The 12,416-nt window shown below is 36.5% G+C and overlaps 1 protein-coding gene across 2 annotated transcripts in view; it reads right to left on the bottom strand.

Moving 5' to 3' along the window:
* NF1 (neurofibromin 1) overlaps positions 1-12,416 on the bottom strand; it is a 307,052-nt gene that overhangs the window by 155,295 nt on the left and 139,341 nt on the right. For both annotated transcript variants that reach the window (XM_006874227.1, XM_006874228.1), the window contains exons 15-22: positions 9,302-9,381; positions 7,492-7,615; positions 5,960-6,121; positions 3,469-3,718; positions 2,758-2,831; positions 2,483-2,566; positions 747-1,187; positions 163-302 (exon numbers count right to left, since the gene is read on the bottom strand). In XM_006874227.1, coding sequence (XP_006874289.1) covers positions 163-302; positions 747-1,187; positions 2,483-2,566; positions 2,758-2,831; positions 3,469-3,718; positions 5,960-6,121; positions 7,492-7,615; positions 9,302-9,381 — 1,355 coding nt within the window. The remainder of the gene's footprint in view (positions 1-162; positions 303-746; positions 1,188-2,482; positions 2,567-2,757; positions 2,832-3,468; positions 3,719-5,959; positions 6,122-7,491; positions 7,616-9,301; positions 9,382-12,416) is intronic.

Genomic DNA, 12,416 nt, shown 5'->3' with positions numbered 1-12,416 from the left:
CCTTGGAAACCTGATGGAGTAGTTCTACCCTGTCCTATAAGATCACCAAGTGTTATACTTGACTCAACAGCAATGGGTTAGGAGTTCACTACTAAAATCAAAGCATAAGAGGATCATCTCAGTTCTTAAAATGTTTCTGCTACATTTCAGTAGAATGCTTACCTGACCAAATTTAACATCATGGTTTCAATGCTAGCTTGCCCCAGATGTTCAGAGCTGCCTTCAGTATGATTATCTAGTAAATTCTTCATTATAGCGATGGTTTGCTCTACGAATTGAGTATTGGTGTCTGTTAACAACACCTAATCAGAGAACAAAATACATTTATCATCAATTCACAGAAGACAGAGCACTGAAAGATGAGGCTGACCAATATAAATATCTAATACAAGGGGTCTTCAAAAAGTCCATGGAAAAATGGAATTAAAAGATAATGGAATTTTTCCACAATCTTTTTGAAGCCCTATCATACATGCATTCAAGCAGGCAGAGACTCATACCCATACCTAAGACAGTCACACCTATAGGCACATACAAGCTCTAGCTTCTAAGCAAACTGAATTCTAAGTTAGACATTTCTTTTTTCATTCTATTTCTGTAGATTTCTGCTTTTTATTGAAATTGTGAATGAGATTATTTATGCTAGGACCTAATTTTAATACTTTGAAAGGGAAATGTCTAACTATTTCAAAAAAGTCACATTAATTCACAGGGAAGGGTGGAAAATAAAGTAGAGAACACTTTACCTGTCCTTGGGAGTCAAAAAACTTGCTGATGGTATTCTTTAATTTGTTAAACAGCATTGGATAAAGAGCAGGACTCAATTCTAGACCCACTAGATCCTTAACATTGGTCCGTATCTGAAGTCCCACTTTCTCATGGTTACACACCATTAAAGATAGCAACCGATCCATAAATTTGCTGACAGGTGTGTCTGCATTTCCCTCTGAGGACATCACTGAAATCATGGAACCTTTACGTTCACTGACGGGGCCCATGGGTGGGCTATAGGTTGCCAGGCCAGAATTACTTCTTTGCTGCAGGCACACTCCCCCAAGAGCACAAAGGAAACCAGTCATGTTGATCCATTCTTGTAGTGAGTCTGTGTCAGACAAATCGATGGATCCCCCTCCACTCACATGAGACATTCGCCTCTTAACAATGGTCTTGTGAAGGCTTTCAGCAGCCTAAACACAAAATTTTTGTGGAAAACATTAATCCAACCTAAACTGACAGAGAAACTTGACAAAAGATTCTTAAGCCATCATTTCTTCTATACCAAATATACATTTATTACATTTTAAGAATAAAAGTGTAGATATACATTTTTTAAAAAAGCAACCATTAGTATTTTTCTGTTATAGCTAGATTAATATAATCAATCTAGAAGATCAAATTCCTTTAGAAAAGCTCTGATTCTTAAAAAAATTTTGTAAGTGAAAGGAGCTAGTCACAACAGACCACATATTCTATAATCCCAGTTATATAAAATGTCCAGAATAGGCAAATCTATAGAAATAAAAAATAAATTAATAGTTGCTTAGAGGTCATGGGGGAGAAAGCTGGAAGGTTTCTTGCTCAGGAAATTAAAAAGATCTTAAATGGCAATGTTTGCAAACTCTATGATGATACTAAAAACTACTAAACTGTATGCTTAAAATGGGTGAATTGCATTTTTGTTAATTATATCTCAATAAATTTCTTACCAAAAAACTGACTGACATGTTCTCAAAAAAATATTAAGTATGCATTTTGCTTCAAATCAACCCAACTTTTGTTTTGTGTTTTAATTATGATAGGGAAAAAAGCAACCAATGAATAATCAGTTTTTCTATGTGTCTAATAATGAGAACAAACTGGACATTACCAATCAAATACACAAAAATACTAACTCATTGTTCATTTTTGGGGAAAAGGGGCATGTTGATGAAAGAAATGTCCAAATTTGAAAATTCATTTAACCTATGGTTTCAATTAGAGAACTCTTAGAATATCTAACAAACAGCTAAAAGGTTTCAATTTTTATTCATATTTCTTTACCTGTACAACTCCTTTCCCTCCAAAAAGGGAAAAAGAGCAATAAAGGGGGCAAAAAAAAAAAAACACAAAACAAAAAACAGTCCCTAGCTCAACTCTCTAATACTTCCAGCATGATGAAAACTATTTATAACTGTACTACCCAACGGAGTAGCCACTAGCCACAAGCAGTTATTGAGTAGTTTACTTAAAATATGACTACTGTTGCAACTGAGGAACTGAACTTTAATACTTAATTTAAACTATAACTTTAAATGAAATGGATCTACGTGACTAGTAGACTACTGCCATATTAGACAGTGCAGATGTATATGGGACAACAACTAATATTAGTTTCAAGACAACCATATTTATTATACAAAGAATGAATCGTAAAAGATGACCACAGTGAAGTAATATATTTAGAAGATCAATTCATAGATAAAATAACCCTTTATAAGCTCACCTGACCATCTTCCATTTTGGCTTTTGGATAGTTGAGGATTAGTTTTGTAGCCTGTTCCCATTTTGCATGTGTATCTTCCCACGCCTAAAATGAAGGCAATCATCACTTGAAAGCAACTGTAAGCTTAGAGCTAAAAATTAATCAGCAATAGCCAGGTTTCATGACTTGGTGCAGAAGATAGGTAGAATATGCTTGTGTCTATCTTAGGTCTACGAGCTTCCAAAGTTGCAGGTTGAGGTATGGGGGAGCAGGTATTTTGGTTACCAAGGACATACCTCAGTGTTTCCTGCGGTGGGATGCTCAATGCGCCTTAGCAATGCCATCACTCTTTTCTGAAGTGCTGCTCTTCCTAAGCAGAGACAACACGAAATCAAGGAATTGCCTTAGATCCCTGCATACCAATAAAGAACCTGATAAACCCAGCACGAAAGACAGCAAGGGTGTGGAAAGAATGAGAAGTCTGAATGAAAGCTTCCTTCTACCAACCTCACTGGAAAGGGCTCCACAATGTCAACAGCACAAAATGGCTACTTACACTCTCTAATTTACTCAAAACATATGCCAATGTGTTTAAAACATCATGACTCACAGTTCTGGCAGAGTAAATTATATATTCTATAAAAGACAGTAATCTATACTACCACCTATTTAATAAATGCATGACATGTTAAAAACTCACTGAGGAGCTAGCATTTGATTTCAGTTGCTAGTAATTTTCACTTCACCTTGTTCAGAAAAGGATCTCAGGTATTTAAATTAGCCCCGTAAACTTACAGAGTCGTGTCGTTAGCTGCTATCGAGATGATTCCGACTCATGGGGAACCCATGTTTGCAGAGTAACACTGCTCTATAGGGGTTTTCAATGGCTATTACCTTTCAGAAGCAGGTTGCCAAGTGCAATCTTAAATACCTGACTACACTCTTAATATAATAATCGATATGTGATTGGAGGCACACTGAATGATGATACTATTATTCACATTTACCTGTTGACATCATATTGCTGACAGAGGCAAATTCCATGAATGTGTTATAGTTGGGTAAAAAGTTGTGTACGGAGACTTCATCCACCCCACACCGGATATCTGCTTCCTCACAGAGGTGGCAGAAACAGGACATGGCAACCAAAACAGCTTCAGTGTCAGGGCTCCACAGAAACATGTACAGGGCCACTTCTAGTTTAGTCTGGGCTTGTCGGCATATTGGTGGGGTTCCGGTGCACCCTGCGGCACTATCCTGGGAGCCAAGGGGTGGGAGGTATATATTTGCAACTTAATTTTATTCACAAAATGCAACAATTCATTAAACTGTCTATCACGTATATCCTCACACAAGAACTTTCCTAATCATAAGGATTTTCTACACCCAAAATATCTGTCTGAAAAAGAAATGAGATTATGAAACCAACATGATGCTACTAGTTTCAAACAAATTACGCATTATCCTACCACAGCTTCCATATATGTAAATCAAAACTAAAATGGACAAGTAAAACATGGACACAAGTAAAACATCAACATCAATATACTGCATGAAGAATGTAATGCACTTTTCATCAATTCTAAATGACAAAGGGACAAGTGAAGGAAAGAGCTAAGTACACTACAGCACTGACGTAATGAGGGCACAAAGACTATACATTACTGTAGAAGATATATTCAATTCTGAATTACATGGCCACAACAAATGCAAATTCTACAGGCACGGTTGTTGCTGCTGCTGCTACATTAAATGCCATCGAGTCGGTTCCGATTCACAGCAATCTCATATAGGGTTTCCAAGGAGTGGTTGGTGGGATTGGATCACTGACATTACAGTTAGCGACACAGTGCATATCCTACAGCGCCACACCAGGACTAAACAGACAATAGTAAATACCATACCTTTGTGTGTGTGTATGAAACTTTTTATTGTGAGCAGATTATCAGTTTTATATTCAACACACCATACTTTATGTCTCACCTTAATAATTGCAATCCCTTCCATGTATAAACACTTATCCCATTTCCTGCCTGTGATTCTTATTTCCATTCTACCACACTTCCCAGTCCTTCTGAACTTTGTCCTTAGGTAAATACTGCCCTTTTGATAAAAAATGACTGACAATTCCAAGATGAGCATAGTTTACTAAAGTTGCTGTCCCTGCTATGTATCTAGCTATCGAATAGCTGAAAACTGGACCACAAGGGTGCCTTTCTGTTCCAGATTTGAAGGATGGCCAAGGGCCATAGTCTCTTTCTGACCAATAAGACCCTTCTTTTTATAATTTTGAGTTTTGCTCCACATTTTTCCCACTGTATCCAGAACCTTCTAATGAGATCCCTTTCAGAGCAGCTGGCAGTAGTAGCTGGGCACCATCTAGTTCTTCTGGTCTCAGAGTCATGAAGACTGAGGTTCACGTGTTCCATTTGTCCACTGACCCAATGAATCCAAGCATCTTCAGTTTCTATCACTCTACTCTCCTCACAAAGAGAGACCAATGATGCACCTTAGATGGCCACTCATGAACTTTCAAGATTCTAGTTGCTACTCACCAAAGTAGGAGACAGAACATTGTTTTTGTAGACTATGCTATGTCAATTGACCATGGTGTCTTGCTTTGTCTATGTCCTGAAACTCCCAACTCTTTGACTCAAGGTGTTTTGTTTTGTCTAAGAAGTCTTGGTGTGGTGTTGTTAATGTGTTAGACTGCAAAGTTGCTTTGAACCACAAGGTCGGTGGTTCAAGCTCAGCAGCTGCTCCTTGGAAACCCTACATACAGGCTCGCTATGGACTGGAACTGACTACAGGCTCGCTATGGACTGAAACTGACTTTACGGCACTTAACAACCACAACAAGTTTTCATCATTTTGTCCCTTTACTCACTGCATTCAAAGGTGTGAAAACTGTACTTTTTAAATTAGTGTTTCTCAATAGAAAGTTACAATAAAAGTAATAAAAAAAAAAAAAGATAAAAAAAGCTTCGGTCTGAAAAATAAAAACTCTTCTGTAAAGATTTGATATTTTCATTTGTACTATGATTTCTTTTTTAAAGGAATTATATACACAAATGAAAACAAGTTAATAAAAGCATCAAAGCAAAATTGCTTTTTCTCCCTCTAAATTTGTACCTTTCCAAATCGATACAACTCCTAAACATCTGGGATATGAATGGTCTTCATTTAAAGACAGAGTTTTATAATAATTATGGTTATCAGCTACAGTTTATATGTATCAAGTACTTAGTCAAGTGCTGTTTATATTATGCATTATCTCATTTGGTCCTCACAACTTTGGGCCAGGAATCATTATCACAATTTTAAAATTAAGGATGTTGAGGCACAGAGATGCTAAAGAGCATCCAAAGTCCCACAAAGAACAAGGGACTGTAAATAGCTCTTCACTACTACCCTGTACTACCTAGTTCAAATGTCTAAAGTTCATTCAGAAAAAAATACAAAACACACAACAAGAAAGCTATAAAAGATGCCACTTACCACAGATGAGTTTCCTTTTCCCTTCCGGAGAGAAGATCCAAGAGTACAGGTACGTAGTGACTCTTCATGATCCATGGACATTTGACTGGTATTTCCACTAGCAGAAACATCACATCCTACGCCATAAAGATACAGGAAGTGACAGGAACTCCTATCTGCCTGCTAGAAAGAAGAAATAAGTGAGTTCTACTGAAGTAGAGCCAATCAGTAAAAAATTAATACTTCATATGGGATGTCCTCCTATTTGTGATTATACTGGAAAATCTCTCTTCTCAATGATGCAACCTTGAGGAACACTCATTAGAAACCTATTAGGACATAAGTTTGTTCAATGTCTTTGAAACACCTCTCAACTTTCCACCCTGCAATTAATCATGAGCAGTATATTCAATAAAAATTAAGTCTAACATGAACACAAGTAAAACATCAACAATATAAATGTACTGTATGAAAAATACAATACACTGTCTATAGTCGATTCTAAATGATAAAACTTTTCTCTCATTTGGATTCTGTGTTCCCTTCCACGTCAGAATCACTTGAGATTAAATTCTTCTGGCCCAGTAATTAAGTCTGGTATGTGTATTAAATATGTTTCAAAAGTAACTTTGTGATTAAAGTACTAAAGATTCATTACTTTATTGCTAATGCTTGTATCCTGGAGAATTACATCTTAAGTAAGAGCATAAAACTCTGAAGTTGAAATCTTTGAAAAAAATGACAAATTCTAGAATATATTAACAAACTAAGATAAGCCAGATGTGAATAACTCCACTTCACCATTAGCCAATTTCTAAACAAACAGAAAACTTAAACTATTAACTAGACTGAGAAGCATACGAATTTGGTGTATTTAAGTACGCTTACAGCTATGATTTTAGAACTGAGTAAAAACTCATTAAAGCAAATACTCCTGTAACTATGCAGAAAATAGAAGACATCTTTTAAAATTGATTCATTAGAGAAACTATATATTTAAGGGAATTTAAGGCCCTTCTCTATCCTTTGTAACCTTTTCACCATTTTTCAGTATTTCAAGATCAGGGCATTTAACTATATAACCCATGGAAGAGTACTCTCAATATTTTCAATAGGTAGAATCCTTGTGGGAAAAATATATTTAAAACCTAGATTGAGGACTCTGTCTTTTCCCTTTAGTTTCTTGACTGTGAACATTCTCAGGACTAGCCAAGCCAGAAGATTCAAGTCTTATGCATGAGACTGAGAGACATGATATATATGCTTCTCAATCTACTTTTATTCTAGAGATTTCCCCTTCTCCAAGGCCTATGGCATCTATCCCATAGATTCCTATTTAACTCACAAGAGTTTGTCAACATTGTACTCTGATGGTCAAACCCTTAGAACAGTCTCCTAAATGTTAACTTGTCAGCCACACCTCTTTGTACATACATTTCCCTTGATGACCCTGTAGGAGGGAGGGGCTAGAATAGCATTAATTAACACTTTCTTAATCGCTGCCCTTTACCATTCCAAATATTTTCCAGTTTTAAAGATTCCATTTAGCTTACCTTATTTTTTAGAAGAAATTTATTCCTGCAGATCAAAATTTCCCGCAACCACTTGAGAATTTCTGTGCTACTAAGCATTTGATGACTAGTTAATTTCTTGCAGATGTAAAAAAGCATTTGTGAGCTGCGGTAACATAAAGTTCAGTGTTACAAGTACTGTCAATAAATAAATAACCTAATACAAACATAATCAGTATATAATGGATGCAAGATTAGAAAAGCTTATTTTGTTTCTAGGGTCTGTTTTACAGAAACAGTTATCTAAGTGTTCACAACATTATAATTGAGAGACGTAAATCTCTGGTTTAGTAAATTAAACAAGTACACAAGTACTTCTTCTACTTGTCCTACTTCCAACTGCTACATTTGTGTATCTCATCCTTGCAGTGGGTTAAGGCTAAGAAAGAAGCACAGACCATGCACACATCACAGATGGTCTACAAATCCAATGCTCTAGAGCCAAATCCAACACACTGTGTGCTTTTATAAATAAAGTTAAATTAAAATTAACAAAGTTTTATTGGAACAATGCCACACCAATTCATTTACATATTGTCTGTAGCTGCTTACATGCTCCAATAGCAGAACTGAATAGTGTGACACAGGCTGAAGTCCACAGAATCTAAAATAACTACTACCTGGCTCTACAAGAAAAAGTTTACTGATCCCTATTCAAGTACTGCACTATCCAACATGGTAGTGGCTATCCAATACTTTAACCATGTACCATAATTACAAAATGCCAAATTTGCAAATCAAATTTCGATGATTTTATGAAAAGAATGTAAAATTGCCCTTTAATAACTTTTTAACTGATTACATAAAGTATTTTATAATGCTGGCATAAGTAAAATTTTATTAAATTCAACGTAATACATATCAAAATTAATCCATTTCTTTTCACTTTATAATGTGGTAATTATTGTTGTTGTGATGTGCCATGGAGTCAGTTCCGACTCATAGCAACCCTGTACAGCGTTTCCCAGGTTGTAAATTTTTACGGGAGCAGAAAGCCTCATCTTTCTCCCACAGAACAGCTGGTAGTTTCGAACTGCTGACCTTGTGGTTCTCAGCCCGATTCGTAACTACTACCCTACCAGAGCTCCTTAATGTGATAATGATAAAGTTTTAAATCACATGTGTGATTTAAATCACTATTGGGAACATTGCACTGGAGTTTAGAATTGAACATGGATGTCAAGAGATTTAGCACACCCATGTCTGGCAGAACAAAGGAAACGCTGGAGGCTTACACATTTACATTTTTCTCAGTGTTGCTGCCTTTGTACATATTAAAAGGTAATAACTGACACAACCTAAGAAATGGATTTGTAAATTCTGCCTACAGTTTTGTATTATAAACAGATGTTCATTATTCACTTATCATAAACTCTAATAAAAGACCATGATTTTAAAAATGGAAAAACACTATTTCAGTTACAAAATTTTAACACTCTGCTTACAGTTACAAAATTTTAACACTCTTTGTTTACAGGTAAAATGTATTAAAAATAATTGACGTTACATAGAAATTATATAAAAAATATATAATATACCAAATGACAGTACTTTTATGTTTGGGTAATGCTTGTACAATTTTTTAAAATTTATTTTCTAAATTATTGTGATATTACTTTTTTAGTTAAACAAAGAAATACTCAAATAATTTCAAGTCAAAATACAAAATCATAAAACTTCAAGAGGCATAAGTGAATAAAGTATTATAATGAACTAAGAATTATATTTAAAAACAAAAAATAAAATGCAAAATAATTTTTTACAATTGAATTAAAAATAAAAGTATACGTACCTAATCTCCCAAAATGTTTCAACAGGAGCATCAGGGTTCCACAAATTAATGCTATCTAGTTGATGAAGAACCAGGAGAGCCTAAATTTTAAAGAGAGAGAAGGAAGACTTTCACACAGAAAACTTTTATTAGGCACATTATTGAGGTAGCTAAGTTTACAAATGCTAACAAACTGAGCTACTGAATTGTAGCCTCCATATACTAACAAAGGCAAAACAGTAAAAAAAAATCTAGGGGAAAAAAAACACTGAAAGATCAAAACTATACAGAATAAAATCATTTTATTTTATAACTCTTTTATCAAATGACATTTTAAAAAAATAACATGAATAAAAGGTAGAGACTAGTAGTGGGTCACTGGTAGATTTTTTAGTTTTCCATGTGGTAAGGCAGGAGTTTGATTCCCAGTCAATGTATGAGGATGAGTTAAAAATTATCCGCACGCTGGCTGTAGAATTTATTCTAATAAACTTTAAAAAGATAAATATATCATTTTGTGACATAATCTCCTTGCTTTTCAATGTACTTTGCCCATCTGTCAACAAGTTTTTGTATTCACATATTAAAAAATGTTTTAGGCTTAGCTGTGAGCCATGAATGCACTGCTATCTTCACCTCTTCATCAGAAGTAAATCTTCATACTCGATGGGCTGCTTTCAGGGGACTAAACACATGAAAGTCCGATGGAGCAAGATGAGGACTATAGGGAGGATGCCTTAAAACCTCAAAGCAAAAGATTTTGCAGAGTGTCAACAATGTGGGTACAAGTGTGCAGACACACATTGTCATGCAAGATCACAACATCCTTAGAAAGCAGTCCCCCGAGTTTAATCCAATGTTTAGGCTTCAGTTCTTCAGTGAGCATCTCACTCTAAGGAGCACTATTGATTGTTGAACCCTTTTTCCTGATAGTGTTCTAATTCTGTCCCTTGAAAATTCCAGAAAATTGTAACCATCCCTTTTCCAGCTGATGGATGACTTTTAAACTTTTTATTGGTCATCAATTGAGGATGTTACAATTCCATACTCTGCCAATTACTCTCAGGCTCATAGTGATGAATCCATGTCTTATCACCTGTAACAAAATATTTTAAGTCAACTTTTACCTTTCTTCGAGTATTGCTCCAAATTCTGTTTGCAGATGTCCAAACATCATCGGTTTATGCTCTTCTGTGAGTTGTTTCAGTAGCCATCTGGCACACTTTTTTCGAAATCCAAGTCTATCATGAATTATTTCACAGGCAGAGCCATGGCTAATTTGAAAATGATTTGCCACATAATGCACTATCATTCATCTATTTGACACAATCATTCTCATACATGCTCAATGTTGTCATCAACCTTGGATGTGGACAGCCATTTTAGTATAACTGAAGTGCAGTTAAGTTTTGACTCATCCCTTGCACTTCAAGGGCAGCTCCCACTCATCTATCAGAGGAGACTTGTAAGTTGTTATAGGTTTCAGCAGAGCTTCCAGATACCGACAGACAAAGAAGAAACACCTGGCAATCAGATTCTGAAAAACCAATGAAAACCCTGTGGATCACAATAATCTGATTCTGTTACGCTTAGGGCTACCTTGAGTCAAGGTTGGCTCAACAGCAGCTAACAACCCGACATACAACATTCAATGACACAGCAGCACTATTTACAATAGAAAAAAGATGGAGACAGCCTAAGTGCCCATCAACTGAAGAATGGATAAACAAACTGCGGTACATACACACAATGGAATAGTATGGCACCTTGAAAAACAACAAGGAAGCTGTAAGCTACCACATAACATGGATGAACCTTAAGGTGAAATCAGTAAGTCACAAAAGGAAAAACATTGCATAAGACCACTATTGTAAAAGACTTAAAAAACAAAACAAAACCAAAAAAAAACCATACTAAAGTGGGGGGTGGGGAATTCTTTGCTGGTTACTAGGATGTGGGATAAGGGATGTGGGGTGAGGGGAGGGAAAGGGAGGGGAAACACAGGGTAGGGAATAGATACAGGATAGTTTAGGTGCTGGGGAGGGGGCAATATACACGAAGGAAGAAGGGAATGGAAGAACAAGGTGGATGGGAAAACAATTAGACAGGTTTGCATGGGCTAAGAGGGACAGAGGAAAATAATGATGTACGCACAACTTTGAAACAACAGGGCTCTGGGATACACGGATTGTGACATGGTTGGAATGGGCAAATGGAGGGGGAATAACGTAAAGATGCTTGGCTATCTTTTGAATATTGGTTTCCCTTGCATACTATTATAAAATAGACATTAGAAGGGGAGAGAAAGGAATAGCCAGAAATATCACCATAGAAAGTTTGTAAGTCTGTCTTCTGCCTATAACTGATTGTTGTTTTTGTTGTTAAGTGCCGTCGAGTCAGTTCTGACCCACAGCCACCCTGAACAGGGTTTCTGAAGCTGTAAATCTTTATGGGAGCAAAAAGCCTCATCTTTCTCCCACAGAGCAGCTGGTAGTTTCGAACTGTTGACCTTACAGTTCGCAGCCCGATTCTTAACCACTGCACTACCAGAGCTCCTTTATAACTGACTGGAATACCTAAAACAGGGATAACACATGGCTAGTGAAGGAGGCTTCCTGCAGAGAGCCTTTGTATTGCGTAAGACCATAAGTGAAATCCTGAACTCAATCCAGAATCTTCTGAGATGGGAAATTTCCACTTGAAAGGACAAGCAAACTAGCCTGGAGCAGCTAGAAACACAGAAGCTACTTCTTGAAAGAAAGACCAACAGGAAAATACAAAACAGTAAGGGCAGTCTGACAGATTATTATAAAAACAAGCAAGAGGGATGGAAATGTAGACGTTTTATAGCAAGGAGGGGAGTGATTAACTTTTCAGTCTAGGAGCGGAGGTCCCTAGGACCATCAAGGGACAAGAGCAGAGAGCGGGACCCTACCCAAAGAAGCAGTGATGCCAGAAATGGAGGCAGAGATGATGACGTGAAGCGATGGAGCAGCTGGAGTCTTTAAATCCAGAGAGGGAGAGCGACTGTGTGCTGAAGACCTGGAAGGGTACAGGGGAAGGATTGCAGGGTATATACCCTTTGGTTGGTTGATGATGCATGGAGGAATTGTAACCATGGCAATGAGACTATATA

The sequence above is a fragment of the Chrysochloris asiatica genome, unplaced genomic scaffold, assembly GCF_000296735.1.
Source record: "Chrysochloris asiatica unplaced genomic scaffold, ChrAsi1.0 scaffold00266, whole genome shotgun sequence".
Taxonomy (NCBI): domain Eukaryota; kingdom Metazoa; phylum Chordata; class Mammalia; order Afrosoricida; family Chrysochloridae; genus Chrysochloris; species Chrysochloris asiatica.
This window is presented reverse-complemented; position numbering and strand designations above follow the sequence as displayed.